At 32.5% G+C, this 15,052-nt stretch overlaps 1 protein-coding gene across 4 annotated transcripts; it reads left to right on the forward strand.

Moving 5' to 3' along the window:
- The first annotated feature begins 2,028 nt into the window (after nucleotides 1-2,028).
- On the forward strand, nucleotides 2,029-14,234 carry LOC120077664 (Leucine-rich repeat transmembrane protein kinase). Of its 4 annotated transcripts, none has more exons than XM_039031617.2 (24): nucleotides 2,029-2,210; nucleotides 2,352-2,526; nucleotides 5,942-6,013; nucleotides 6,088-6,156; nucleotides 6,253-6,324; nucleotides 6,524-6,595; nucleotides 6,688-6,759; nucleotides 7,126-7,197; nucleotides 7,294-7,365; nucleotides 7,446-7,517; nucleotides 7,600-7,671; nucleotides 8,129-8,200; nucleotides 8,372-8,437; nucleotides 8,561-8,626; nucleotides 8,717-8,755; nucleotides 8,876-8,934; nucleotides 9,159-9,535; nucleotides 9,626-9,821; nucleotides 10,490-10,636; nucleotides 11,543-11,661; nucleotides 12,021-12,231; nucleotides 12,336-12,576; nucleotides 12,863-13,013; nucleotides 13,626-14,234. In XM_039031617.2, exons 1-24 carry the CDS (start codon nucleotides 2,111-2,113, stop codon nucleotides 14,004-14,006), a joined length of 3,045 nt encoding a protein of 1,014 aa, XP_038887545.1. In that variant the 5' UTR covers nucleotides 2,029-2,110; the 3' UTR covers nucleotides 14,007-14,234. The 4 variants fall into 4 exon arrangements, with proteins under 4 accessions (XP_038887545.1, XP_090169871.1, XP_038887546.1 ...); XM_090313745.1 differs by having other exon boundaries at nucleotides 2,043-2,210; nucleotides 2,300-2,526; XM_039031618.2 differs by lacking the exons at nucleotides 2,029-2,210; nucleotides 2,352-2,526 and adding an exon at nucleotides 5,126-5,360.
- Nucleotides 14,235-15,052: the final 818 nt, after the last annotated feature.

Raw genomic sequence — 15,052 nt, forward strand, 5'->3', positions numbered from 1 at the left:
GAAGGATTTAAGGTACCTAAAACATATAAATCAAATTCTCAAGAATTGTATTTAATAAAGTTACAGAGATCGCTATATGGATTGAAACAATAGACGAATGTAGAACAATCGACTGAGTAGATATTTGTTGAAAGAATGATATCAAAACAATCCAATATGTCCATGAGTTTTTATAAGGAAATTACATTCATGATTTGCTATTATAACTGTATATGTGGATGACTTAAATATGATTGGGACTCCTTAAGAGCTTTCAAAGGCAATATAATATCTTAAGAAAGAATTTAAGATAAAAGATCTTGAAAAAACAAAATTTTGCCTTGGCTTGTAAATTGAGCATTTAGTAGATGAGATATTTGTTTATCAGTCAACTTATATAGGAAAGTTTTTGAAAAGATTTTATATGGACAAATCACATCAATTAAATATTTCAATGGAAATTCGTTCACTAGATATGAAGAAAGGTATATTTCAACATCGAGATGATACTGAATAACTTCTTAGTCCTGAAGTATCATATCTTAGTGCAATTAGTGTACTTATGTATCTTGTTAATAATACAAGACCAGATATTATATTTTTAGTAAATTTATTGGCAATATATAGTTCTTCTCCAACAAAAAGACATTAGAACAGAATTAAACATATACTCCGTCAAGGAACAATCAACATGAGTTTGTTTTATTCAAATATCAAATTTTAATCTAGTTGGTTATGAAGATTCTGGATATTTATTTGATCCACACAAAGCTAGATCTCAAACATGTTATATGTTCATATGGGGAGGAACTGCTCTATCATGAAAATTAGTGAAATAGACCATAACAACCATTTTCTCAAATCATGCTGGAATTCTTGCAATTCATGAGGCTAGTCGAGAATCTATATGGCTAAGATCAATGATTCAATACATTCGTGGAACATGTGGTTTGTCTTATAGTAAAAATCTTCCAACGATATTGTAGAAGACAACACAACATGCATATCCCAAATCAAAGGAGGACGTATTAAAGAAAATAGAAAAAAAAAAACATATTTCACCAAATCTTTTCTATACTCATGATTTTGAAGAAAATTGTGACATCGTTGTACAATAAATCTATTCGAAAGATAATCTGACAGATTTATTTACAAAATAATTACCAACTGCAACATTTGAAAAATTGGTGTACAACATTGGAATGCGGCGACTTAGGGATCTCAAGTGATGTTTCCACAAGGGGAGTAAATATACTGTATTCTTTTTAAGAGTATCAGATTATATAAAATTTGTACTTTTTTTCCTTCACTGGGAATTTTTTCCAGTAGGGTTTTTCTAGTAAGGTATTAACTAGACATATTTCATATATAATGGGCATCTAAGGGGAGTATTATAAATATGTTAAATTAGGTGTAATGTAGATGCCCACTATTAGTATCCATTAGCCATGTGTCACTTATCCATTACTCTATGTATCGTCCATGTGTCTCATTGCACACTATTAGTGTCTATGTAATCTATCTCCTACTAGCCAAATTGACTATAAATAGCGACATTTGGTGGGTTTTGAAAGACACATATTGGTGATAAGTCAAAAAAAATTAAAGAAAGTGGAGAAATCCATTCCTTGTTAGTTTATCTACCTTTTTCATTTATTTTATATATTATATCATATTTATTTATTTTATTAATTCTCAAATTCACAATATTTTTTTTTACCTTTTGCACTATTTTTTGTGCGGACAGTAAATGATTTTTTTTTTTTTAAATGCTTTTTAACTTTTGTTATATAGTGCGATTGGAGTATACAAAAACGTGTCAAGCTCACAATACACTAAATAGTAATAACTTCTTTTTGCAAGTGCTTGGTAATGATTCTTACTTTTGAATCATGGTTTTTAAATTGATTAAATGTACTGAAAGTTTCCAATATTTTGTCATTATTTAATATATAAAGAGAATATTTTACTATTAATTTGCAATCACATTTCAAGGTCCCACAGAGCAGTACTCTGTTTTTAAATACATATATATTTATATCTCTTATCCCACTTCTTCTCTTAGCCTTTTCTCTTCTCTCTCTCCCTCTCTCAATTTAAAGCTTTGAGCAAAGTGCTCAATTGTGCTTCAATGGCGGCCAGAGCTAAACTCCATTTCTTCTATGCAATTATTCTGCTGCAGTTTGCTACCTTCGGATTGGCAGCCACAGCCAAGCTTCATCGAGAAGAAGGTACGGAAGAACAAAAACAGGAAAACCTCTGCAATTTCCGCTTTCTTCTTTGCTCAAACCTAGAATCTGATGAGAAATATTCCGTTTAGAAATGAAATTAGTGGTGAAATTGATGGAGATTTGATGCGTGAACTGTTGCAGTGAAGGCGTTGAAAGAGATCGAGAAGAAGATAGGGAAAAACGATTGGAATTTTAGCGTAGATCCTTGCAGTGGAGAAGGAAAATGGCGCGTTGTTAATGGAAGAAAAGGCTTCGAAAGCTCCGTCACCTGTGATTGCTCTTTCAACCATAACTCCACTTGCCGTATCGTCGCCATGTACGATCCTCATCCCCATCACATCTTCTTCTTCTTCTTCACTCTCTTCTTTCAATCACAACCAAATTTTTTTTTTTATTTTTATTTTGACGAGTCCAAATTATTCCCTTTCTATTAAAATATTAAAATAGTTTGGCCTCATATGATAATATATATTTCTTCCGTAAAGAGGGATAACGAAAGAAAACTTAGAAACTTGTGTGTTTTTTTCCCCCTTTTTTTTATGTAACCACTTCTAGCAGAAAATATTGAGTGAATTATGGTTGAGTTAAGTTGATTTTAACCCTTTATAAATGATTTTGTTTACCTGATGATTATAAGCTTAATTTTTTAATTAAAAACTAAAAATTAATTTTGATTTAATAACTATTTTTAAATTTTTAGTTAAACTCATTTTCGCAATTTATGAATGATTTTTTTACATAAAATTTATAAATAATTATAAACTTAGTTTTTTTTTAATTAAAAATTAAAAGTTAACGTTGATTTGATAATTATTTAAAAAAATTTGTTTGCCATCGAGCCTAAAAACACCACACATATATATATTTGAAAATATGAGCCAAATTTTAGAAACTAAAAAAAAGATTTTTAAAAATTTAGTTATGTTTATCTTAAAAATATAAAAATTATTATTAATTAGTTTGTAATGATTTGGAGAGGTATGTTTACCTTAAAAATATAAAAATAATTATTGATTAGTTTGTAATGATTTGGAGAGTTTATAATTTAGACGTCAGGGTAAACATTTGATTTTTTATTTTTCTTTTTGAAAGTTAAGTTTATAAATATTACATCCAATTCTAAATTGGTTATCTGCTTTTAATCAATTATTTAAAAAGCTAAGCCAAAATTTGAAAACTAAGATTCTATTTGGTAACCATTTTATTTTTTGTTTTTGTTTTTATTTTTTAAAATTAAACCTATATCATCCACATTTTATTTGTTTAAAAAAACAACTTTTAAAAAGGTTGTTTTTATTTTTAGAATTTGACTAAGAATTCAACCATTGTAGTTGATAAATATGTAAATTATTGTAAGAAATATGAAGGAAATAGATTTAATTTTCAAAAATAAAAAATAAACAACGAAATGATTATCAAATAGACTTTAATATTTATGATTTTAAAGTTAGAATCTACTTTCTATAATTTGACAAAATTTATTTGAAAAGATTTCTATAAAAGTTTCTAGGGATGTTTATTCAACTATAAAAACTAAATTCTAATTATGAAGCATAGGGTTATCTTTTAATTTTTTTAATTAGCTAAATTTGTAACTTAATTTTGAGAAAATAAAAATAAATTGAAAAATTAAAAAATGAGAGAAAAAAAAATCAATTGATTGTAGAGTGGACAAAAAAAAAAAAAAAGTGATCGGAGGGCATCAACTATCTGTATGGGTTATTTATATATTAGATGTTATTATAATATTTAATTTCTCACCTTATTAATTGTTTTAATAATGGTAAGCTTATTAAAATTGGTGCTCAATATTGAGCATTGACCTACTACCTACTACGTACCACTGTCACTGACACTGTTTTATTATGGAAAATTAAAAAAGTTATAGGCACGTGAGTCGGTGATTTTTGTCATTATTATATTTTAATATATATATATATATTTATATTTATATATTTATTTATTTATTTATTACTATTATTATTTTTTAAATTTAGGAAGAGTTTTATTATTTTAGTGCGTGTTCAGTTGAAAGTACATCTACCGAGTTATCAGTTAAAGCAGGTGATATAAAATAATCTTTTTTTTTTTTGGGAGAAAAACCATCTTTCTTTTAACTATAATAATACATTCTTTTAGAACATAATTCATATTTATATCATGTAACCATACTCTCTTGATAAATATATTTTTGTTCTCAGAAAAGGAAAAAAACAAAAAATACTCCACCTTGTATTCTTCCTAAAATGATTGAAAGTTGTACCTTCGTTTTCGGAAAAAGTCTTATCATTAATTATAAATTGAGACAAAAATTATAAATTGGGACGTAGGCCATACTTTATTTTACTGTCTTTGATTATTAGTTACCCATTTCAAAATACTATTATTATGATTAAATTGTAAATTTAGTTCATGTTAGAAAAAGTTAGAGTTTAATTTCTATAGTCTATAGTTAAAGTATAGTTCGTATAGTTTGATAAAATCTCTATATATAGTCCCTGAAATTATGTATATAAATGTTATCAAATCATATGAATTATTTTAAAGTTTTATCAAACTATAAAAACTAAATTCTAACTTTTAAAACTAAAAATACTAAATTATAACTTTCAAATTTATAATTAAATCTAATAGTAACAATAATCAATACCCTTGTTTCTTTTCAGAAAAAAAAAAGAAAAGAAAAAAAGAAAGAAAAATAAAAAGAAAAATATCATAAAGAGAGAATGGTCTCTGCCTCTGGGCCTCTGGCTATCAACCAGTGGGTCGAAGGAATTTTTGGGCCTAGTTTACAAACCAAAGGCTTGGGCTCTGCGTGACCCATGTTGAAAACCAAAGGCTCGGGCTTAATAAAATCGATGGCCCATGTTTGAGAATAGCAGTATATAGCGGCCTTATAATTTCCCGTAAAAGTTAGTCTCGCATTAGGAAAGAAGTGATCAGCCATTTGAACTGCTTGGCTTCAGTGATTGGGAAGAGTGAACTGAGTTTCATGCTACACGATCGACAAGAAACTGATTTTCGAACATCGATGGAGTTTTGATGGATTTACTTAGGTCAAATTGTTTAGGAGATTTATCCACTCTCCGCATGGAGCGTTGCAATGGCCGAGCTTCGCGGCTTCCTATGTTGATATTGATATCGTTGGAGGTCCATTTAGATCCCTTATTGTTTAGGTTCATTTAGCTTCTGTGTGTTTAAGTTCCTGCTTTCTATTTGTTCACTTCAAATTCGCTGTTCACGATCATACAGTGTTGGATTAGGTCATTAACAAAATAAGTTTATGATCAGTGTGGGGCATTATCGGATCTTGACTTTTTAACTGATTTTAAGTGAACGTTGAATCATTGTTCGGTTGTGCTGTAGTCACTCTTCGTCTTCTTGTATTGTGCCGTTGGATTTCGATGTTGATGCTGCTGGTTTCCTGTTATAGTTTCTGATTGTCAATTCTCTTTTCAAGTGTGGATAATCATAGTCTTTCCGGTGGATAAACTCTTCTACCTTTCTTGATGTTGAGATTTCATTGCTAAATTTTAATGTCTGCATTGTCACCTTGCGCCGATGGTTTATTCTTTCTCTTCTCTCTCGTCTATTTGATAATTAAATATGCACAATGATTGCAGATTTGCTATGTCGTTCTGATGTTGATGTCTGTCGACTCTTTAATGTCGTTCTCTTTTTTCGGTGTATTTGGAAATTTGCTATTTAATTTGGATTTATCGCTTCCTCAGAGCTCTGAAGTCCCAGAATCTATCAGGCATTGTGCCGCCAGAGTTTTCCAAGCTTCGCTTCCTCAAACAGCTGTAAGTAAAGGTGTGAAACCAGTATTTTGATATGTAATAGGACCTAATAATTTTTTATGGTTCTCTTTTGTCAGAGACCTCAGTCGGAACTGTCTCACTGGTTCTATTCCTTCACAATGGGCTACCATGCGATTGGTTGAACTGTAAGCATCTTCAGTTACTTCTTTCTGTAAGTTTTTGATGATTCTCTAGACTTGAACTGCAGTTTGATTTTATGCCTTCTTTAATTGAACATGCAGCTCTTTCATGGGAAACAAATTGTCCGGCCCATTCCCGAAAGTTCTTACTAATATCACCACCCTCAGAAACCTGTATGTCAAATCTTTAACTTTTAGAATCTTTTGTAAGTGTATGTGATATTCGTTTTAGTTGCCTTTGGTTCAGTTTGCATGATATAAAATACATATAAATTGTGTCATCAAACCAATAATGGCAGAGGCCATTAACTTGTTGACACCGAGGAACTCTGGCAAAACATTTATGGTGTTTTCCTGTCCTAAAATGTTACAGGAGCATCGAAGGAAATCAATTTTCTGGCCGAATTCCAGCAGAGATCGGAAAACTAGTTAATTTGGAGAAATTGTAAGTCTATTGGACGTACATATTGACTGCGTAAGTGACACCCTTATCGAAATGCTTAACTCACACGTAACATCATGATGTTCCATCTTCAGAGTTCTGTCATCAAATGGCCTCACTGGAGAATTGCCTAAAGCACTAGCGAAATTGTCAAACATAACTGATATGTAAGCAACCATCTTCTATTATTTGTCTTCTGGAAACATAGATTTGCTCTCCATATGAAACATACACGATCTCTTTTAGCGTAATGCTGCAAGTTCATCTCGAGTTATCCATTACAAGATTAATTGAATATGTACCGTAGTCTTAGGCTTCAAAAATTTTATGGCATTAGCTTGATCATCCTTCACATGAGATCTTAAACTTCTTTAATGAAACATAAATAATATATTTAAAGTGTTTCCAGAAATACTCAACGTTTCAGCATATTGGCATTCTGATCTGTTGATCAGTGAAGTGATGCAATTTGCTTTCAAGTTTTCTTACATTCCATTCCTTCAACTAATCTTTGTTTTTCTTATATCATTAAGGAGGATAAGTGACAACAACTTCTCTGGAAAGATACCCGAGTTCATTAGTAATTGGGCACAGATTGAGAAAATGTAAGCTCCGTTGATGTGGCTTTTAAGTTTTTAACTGCTTCATCTGATATTTAATATTTATAATTGGTGATCAGGAAAATCTATTCCACCTTGCAGGCATATACAAGGCTGCTCCCTCGAGGGTCCCATACCCTTAAGTATCTCCACCATGACAAGTTTAACTGATCTGTATGCACTTTTGATACTGTAATCCGTTTAGCATGTTGAGTTCCACCAGTAATTTCTATTTTTTTTTTTTGAAATTTCAGGAGAATATCTGACTTAATAGGTGGAAGGTCTCCTTTTCCATCGTTGAGCAAAATAAAATCATTGAAGACGCTGTTAGTTGAATACTTTCCTTTTGTTCTTCTACCACTCTCCAACTTAATTGTTCAGGGACTTGACTTAGATTCTGGGATGCAGGATACTGCGGAAGTGCTTAATTTTTGGAGAAATTCCAAAATACATTGGGGACATGAAAAAATTGAAAAACCTGTGAGTAGTAAGAATGGATTTTCTTTAATGATGATTAAAAAACTCCTGAGAGAACCTCTTTTTTCGTTTTTGCAACTAATTTGCTCCCCAAGAAATGTCAGTTATTTTTAGTAAATCACAATCGCTTTAATTTCGATCTTTCCTGTTAAATTATTAGGTGATATTCAGATTTCAAAATTAACCATGTATAGTATTAGTAAATATAACTGAAACCTCGCTTGATTGTTGCTATATCAAATACTTGTAAGCCGTAGTTCCTATACATTCAATTGCTGTAAGTAAGAGAATGTACCCATTCCATTTCATGTTTTATTCAAAACTCGAATTACGTACGTACTTGGGCATATTTTAATTTTCTGTTTTCGTTCAGTCAACCACTCTGTTATATTTCCATTCTCTGTTGGTTTAATTCTTGTTTTTAAGAAGTCGAATGAGACCCTGCTTTATTTATATGTAGTGACCTCAGCTACAATGATTTGACTGGCGAAGTTCCTGCATCTTTTGAACGACTGGAAAAAATAGATTACATGTAAGTGGACTCATCCTTCCCCCTTCCCCCCCTCCGGAAAGAAGAAAATTATAATAATACGATTATAAGACGCATTTTTTATTTATCTTCCTTCAACATGAGTGCACTTATCAGTCATCTTCTTTTCCCTCCTTAACTATTGTAGTTATAACATATATAGTATTTCTCAAGATTTTTGACAGGAAACAAGCTCAATGGAATTATTCCTGGTTGGATTTTAGGAAGCAACAAGAACGTGTATGCCTTTTCCTTGACAATAGTTCTTCGTACTTAATCTTCACTTAAATGCCTGATGCGAAAGCATTTGATGTACACAATGCCTTAGCTAACTGCTTCCGTTTTCTTATATTTCTCATGCAGAGATCTTTCTAACAACAACTTCACTTGGGAAAACTCAAGCCCAGCTGAGTGCCCTCGTGGGAGTGTGTGAGTATTATGAAGTTATTGTTTAATTCATATGTTCAGAGGATTATCATGCACAGTAACTAAAAGAAAAAAAATTTCTTATTTTCACAGAAATTTAGTAGAGACTTACTCACCGTCTGCGGAAAAATTGTAAGGATTCTGTGCCAGTAAGAAAATTTATTGACTGCTAAGCTAGTCATTTGAAGTACCTCTAGATACCAGTCTTCTTATCTTTAAAATGATATCCTCAGTTTTCTTGCATGCTTACAGAACTAGAATCCATCCCTGCCTAAAACGGAACTTTCCTTGTCCTGCATCAAGGGAACAGCGTGAGTATATAACTCTGGGCTCGAATTTGGCAACTCATCTAAACAAATTTTCTTTTATTGGAAGAATACAACCTGTTGAAATATATCAATGAGTTATCATATCAAATCTGAAATAAAAAACTCAAAGCCTATGTTTTATTGGTAGTTCTGAAGAAATCCCCTCTTATTACGAGAACATAAATTCATTGTTTTCTCACTGTTTTATGTTGTCAAAACTTTATCAGGTCACTACTCCTTGCACATTAACTGTGGCGGTAAAGAAGCATTTGTAAGGGGTGAAAGGTATGAAGCAGATAGAGAAGGTGCTTCAATGTTTTATACTGGTCAGAATTGGGCTTTTAGCAGCACGGGAAGCTTTATGGACAATGATGTTGATGCTGATAACTACATCATAACAAATACATCCTCTCTTTCAAATGTCTCTATGACTGATTCAGAACTGTATACAAAAGCGAGAAACTCTCCTCAATCTCTTACATACTATGGGCTATGTCTCATAAATGGGAATTATACTGTAAAACTCCACTTTGCAGAGATTGTATTTATAAATGACAGTTCATTCAACAGCCTGGGGAGGCGAGTTTTTGATGTGTACATTCAGGTATTGGTGAACGAAAATTTATGACAGGATAAGAATGTCAGTTCATTGTATTGTTGGATATTGAAAACTAGTTCATTTGTTTGATTGCAGGAAAAGCCAGTCCTGAAAGATTTTGATATAGAACATGAAGCAGGAGGTACAGGTAAGCCCATTATAAAAACGTTTACTGTAGTTGTCACAAGTCATACATTGAAGATCCATTTCTACTGGGCTGGAAGAGGAACAACAGGAATTCCACTTAGAGGAAATTATGGTCCTCTGATATCAGCTATTTCTGTAGATCCCAGTAAGTTTTCCCAAGTTATGAAACAAAAATTGGAATCATTACTTGTTCCCTTTTATTTCTAGATGAATGTAAAGTTTACAGACACCCTTCTACTTTTCCGTTTTCTTCTAGCAGTTAAATTTGTTATATTCGTATATTGAGTGGCACCAATACAAGCAAATCTTGAGCGATGATTAATAGCAGTGACAATGTGTACTTAAAAAGAGAACATAACTTCTAGGACTGCAACTTCTTCAGTTCTATTTTGATAAAGATTATAATATTTGCAGAAGGATTGCCTTGATTCGTGTAGGTTCTGTAGGGGTTAATTCAGTTGGTTGTTTTCTATTGCCTAGCATCACCCTTGGCGATAATATCTTGTTTTCTATGCCTACCATCCTAGGTTTGGGTTGCGCCCTTGTTCTTCTGTATGGACCCGAAATATTTGTACTTTTATTGATTAATACAAAATTTTTAATCATAATAAATAGGCAAATAAATTAAGATGGATACAAAAACCTGAAGAGGGAGGTTTCAAGACTAGTCTGGAATCTGGGAAGGAGTGGTCTATATGCTTTATCATCTAGTTCTCCTTATATTTCAATGCTTGACATGCAGAAACCGTAGAGTATAAAGTTATATTTAAATATATTTTGATTTCTGAATCAAGAAAATTTCTCTCTTCACAGATTTTACGCCTCCTAAGAACCATGTGAAGAAGCATCACACCATCATAATTATTGGGACTGTAGCAGCAGCTTTTGTTCTCCTTCTTCTGGTGCTATGTATTATGAGGAGGAATGGATGGCTGGGAGGCAAGGAATCTGTATATAAAGGTATAACTTTCATTAAACTCATCATATGTGTTGCCTTAATTGAAACCAAAGTTGCATATAGTTTTCATTCGATATTAACTTAAATTATATCTGGATCTCATCAGAACTCAAGATATATATAGCCTGACTATTGGTGTTTTTTCCCCCCTTATTTATACAAGAAAAATAGAACATTATCTTTACCAGAATTCTCTCAGTTTTCTATACAAGAGAGAGAGAGAAGGTGATCTAAGTTACTGAAATAGTCTATGCTTTGTGTTGCGAAATCAACAATTAAAGAACACAAAAAGGAACGTAGAGTAGGGAAGATCGACACACAGATATACGTGGTTCACTAACAGTGTGTTAGTTACGTCCACGGACAGAGGGAAAACAATATTATTTTGAGAGAATGTTTTCAGAATTACATAAAAAAACGGCGCCTCTAGGTTAGCGAGACCCCCGTACTAGGTTGTTCGAAGTGCCAGCAAACAGATTCAAGGCATTTCAACACTTTGTAATTTCATCTCTTTTATATACTTCTTTGGAACATGTACTTCTTTATAGTTAGTCATGTAAAGTTTTCTAGTACATATTTTGTGATGCTAGAACTTTTGAATTGTTGAATTTTTGAATTTTTCTCCTCCCTTTAAAATATCTCTTTTTACTAGTTTGCTGTTTGATTCTGAGTTCTGTGCCAATTTGAAAAAAAAAAAAAAAAAAGACTGATGCCAACTTCTATGTGTTTACCTTTTGACTCATTCATCCAATGGAGTTGATATCATCACGTAAAAACACATCCTCAAGATTGAACTTACACATGATTTTGTGTGTTATCTTCAATGAAATTTCCTTTTAGACATGGTTTTCTTGTTAATTTCTGTGCATTGCCAATTTTCTCAGACACCTTAAGTTTGATTCATGCAGAGCTTAGAGGTATAGATCTGCAAACAGGATTATTTACAATAAGACAGGTTAAAGCGGCCACTAAAAATTTTGATGCTGAAAACAAAATTGGGGAAGGTGGTTTTGGTGCAGTTTACAAGGTAAATGGGTGCATTGGTTATAGATCTCGATTGTCTAAATCATATGCTTTTAAAGATAATCCTTAATTGACAAAAAAACCCATATCATATTGAAAGCTGCTACTTAAAGTGAAGTCCATTAAGACTTTTACCTCTTCATGGTCTCTAAGCTCCTTAACGTTGTTGACTTCATGGAAGTATATGATGTTCTACTTCTAATTTTCATAAATTATCAAGACCAGGAGTACGGACGTTTATTCCTTTAGGTCTTTCAAGCATACATTGATTTTGCAATAAAAGTATGGCACTAACTGCTGGAGAAAGTCAGGGTTAGAATACAAAATTTAATGGGGATTTTGGGACACTTCATTCTGATACAGGGTCTCTTGTCAGATGGCACTATAATTGCAGTCAAGCAGTTGTCGTCAAAATCAAAGCAAGGAAATCGAGAATTTGTTAATGAAATAGGCATGATATCTGCATTGCAACATCCAAATCTTGTCAAGCTTTATGGATGTTGTGTTGATGGGAACCAACTAATGTTGATTTATGAATACATGGAAAATAATTGCTTATCACGTGCCCTTTTCAGTGAGTAGAATTTGCACTCCTCTGCAGTTTTAAAGTCTGTTAATTCAAAAGAAGTTTGATCAGTGTCAAAGAAACTTATTTTCTTTTGTATTGTGTGTATGCAGGAAATGACCCAGCTTCTAAATTGAAATTGGACTGGCCCACCAGACAGAAAATTTGTCTGGGAATAGCTAGAGGTTTGGCTTATCTTCACGAGGAGTCAAGACTAAAAATCGTACATAGGGATATCAAGACAAGTAATGTGTTGCTTGATAAAGATTTCAATGCTAAAATTTCTGATTTTGGCTTGGCTAAGCTTCATGAAGATGACAATACCCATATCAGCACTAGAGTTGCTGGAACCATGTAAGTCGTGCGAAATTCTTCTATGGTCTAAATAATGGTGGCAAACTTGAGTTTGGAACCAACGGGAGATTGTATTTTTTTAAAAGTGAAGCGTTAACTAAGACTAACATTTTTCCTTTGTTATTTCTCTCTCTTCTTTTTTAAAAGGAAGGTTTTATTACTTCATTTTACGCCTCATCACTATATAACATTTATGGTCACTCATTGTTGGCAGATTTGATTTATTGACATTGTAGTTTAATTTTGGGTGCTGAGTACATAGGTTTCTGGGATCATTGTTTTGCAGTGGTTATATGGCACCTGAATATGCAATGCGTGGATGCTTGACCTGCAAAGCTGATGTTTATAGCTTTGGAGTTGTTGCCTTGGAAATTGTCAGTGGCAAAAGCAATACTAACTACAGGCCTAAAGAGGAATTTGTTTACCTTCTTGATTGGGTAAAATAACTACCTTAAAATTGTTTCCAATTTCATTTTGCATCTTTGTTGATTCCCTTGTTTTGAAGTTCTCATTTAGAAAATATAAAAATTATGAGGCGTCAAGTGCATGGTTTAAAATATACATATTTTTTCTGCAGGGCACGAATTGCTCATTGTTCTAAAACATCAGTCATCTTTCTATGGTCACGGATCATGGAGTCATTTTTGCTTGTTTATTATTTTATTTTTATTGCTTTTTTTTCTTCACATAAATTTTAAACGATTTTTATAATCAGCTAGATATGGCATGCCATGTAGTTTTATATTTCACAAATAAATGGTTGCCTCCAAATAAACAGTCTCCACTCTCCAATCCCATACAACACATCAAAAGTAGAAAAATACTTGGGTGCATCCCCGCTACACCTATTCTTATACATTCCATCTAAGTGTTTAATCGTAACCTACCATGTGACAAAATTTTCTTTTTAAGAAGAGGTAATTTTAAGGGGATGCATCTAGATGAATGTAACCCGGGTTACACTCAAGTATAATACTGTTTCATTGATAATATATATGTACAACAATCGAACCCCTCGAGTCTCATCCTAATGTTTAAGCATCTTCCAGGCATCTGTTCTGCAAGAAAAAGGAAGCCTATTGGAATTGGTGGATCCAGCCTTGGGCTCAGATTATTCATCAGAAGAAGCAATGGTGATGCTAAATGTGGCTCTCCTTTGCACCAACGCATCTCCAACTCTGCGGCCTCTAATGTCCCAAGTTGTCAGCATGCTTGAAGGTCGAACTCCAGTGCAAGCACTTCTTTCTGACCCAGGATTTTCAGCCATCAATTCCAAATTGAAAGCTCTCAGAAATCACTTTTGGCAACAATTGAGCCCGACACGCAGTTTATCATTGGACGATTTCCCTAGTGAATCTTTGAGTTCGAATGTGGACCTCGAGGTAGAAGAGAATTACAATCTTGTAAGATCCCATTCTGGAATAAATTAGTAAATGGATGCGAGTATATATGGTTTTTGTAAAACCACAATATTAAGTTGTGGCAAAATCAACGTAAAGATTATAGTCTGTGCTGCTGAATGAGTAAGGCAAAGTTTTACAGCATTCCTTTGAAGCCCACAGACCACAGCTTTGCGTCTCTTGTTTAAGTTATGAATTTCCATGATGTAAATTTCTTCTTTCATGGAGAATAGAATCAATAGAGGGTTTTGTTATAAATTATAATGTCATTGTTCTTTTTCTTCTTCGACAGGAATCACTAGTATGAGTGGCTTATCGTAGGAATAGAGAATTTTTTATTTTTTTATTTTTTGTTACAATAGTAAAAGTACAGATGTAGCCATTATTGAAATCCCTTTTTGGAGAAATGATTTCATTTGAGTTCAATGTTGAACATTTGACCTCTTAGTTGATAATATATACTTTAATTAGTTGAACACTAAAACTATATTTGTAGATGATATTAATGATAAGATCCAAACAATATATCAACAATTCACTGGGATTTCTCCAAGACAACCAACCAATAATGGATAGCATAGCAATAAGCCATAAAATTTTAGAAGATTAAAAGTAAAGAGCACACATGAATCATACGTGAAAAATTTCTTAGATGTAAAGTGTAAATACCATGGGACTTATGAGGAGTCCACCCTTGTCAAAGTGTCTTTATCATGTTAAAGTTGATGGGAAAAAAGTCCAAATCAGTCATATAGAGATTCACTATCCATCAACACTTTCATGCATAAGAAATCAATACCTGAGAGAAGAAAAAAAAAAAAAGAAAAATCACCCAGTTTTGTAGATTATGTTCAGCAACGATTATGGACAAACTAAAGCTCCAAACAACGATCCAATTGTTCAAAATGAAGATTCTATGTGTCCTGAACAAATTGACCAAATTTCAGATGATCCAATGGTTCAAACTTCGGCAATTGACAACTTTGAGGAAGTTGTCGTTGAAAAACTGAACTGTATAGCTCTTTGTTTTTCTCTTTGATTTTCTACCTCTTTTTCCACTCTTTCTCCTTAGGCCA

The sequence above is a fragment of the Benincasa hispida genome, chromosome 5 (assembly GCF_027475165.1).
Source record: "Benincasa hispida cultivar pf3 chromosome 5, pf3_genome.v1.1, whole genome shotgun sequence".
In the NCBI taxonomy this organism is placed as follows: Eukaryota; Viridiplantae; Streptophyta; class Magnoliopsida; order Cucurbitales; family Cucurbitaceae; genus Benincasa; species Benincasa hispida.

Bases quoted from the DNA above. Each gene is read 5' to 3' on its own strand.
- LOC120077664 (XM_039031617.2), top strand. From the start codon at position 2,111: ATGGCGGCCAGAGCTAAACTCCATTTCTTCTATGCAATTATTCTGCTG. The intron at 6,325-6,523 runs GTATGTCAAATC...AAAATGTTACAG, and splicing joins ATCACCACCCTCAGAAACCT to GAGCATCGAAGGAAATCAAT. The intron at 8,627-8,716 runs GTGAGTATTATG...TTATTTTCACAG, and splicing joins GAGTGCCCTCGTGGGAGTGT to AAATTTAGTAGAGACTTACT.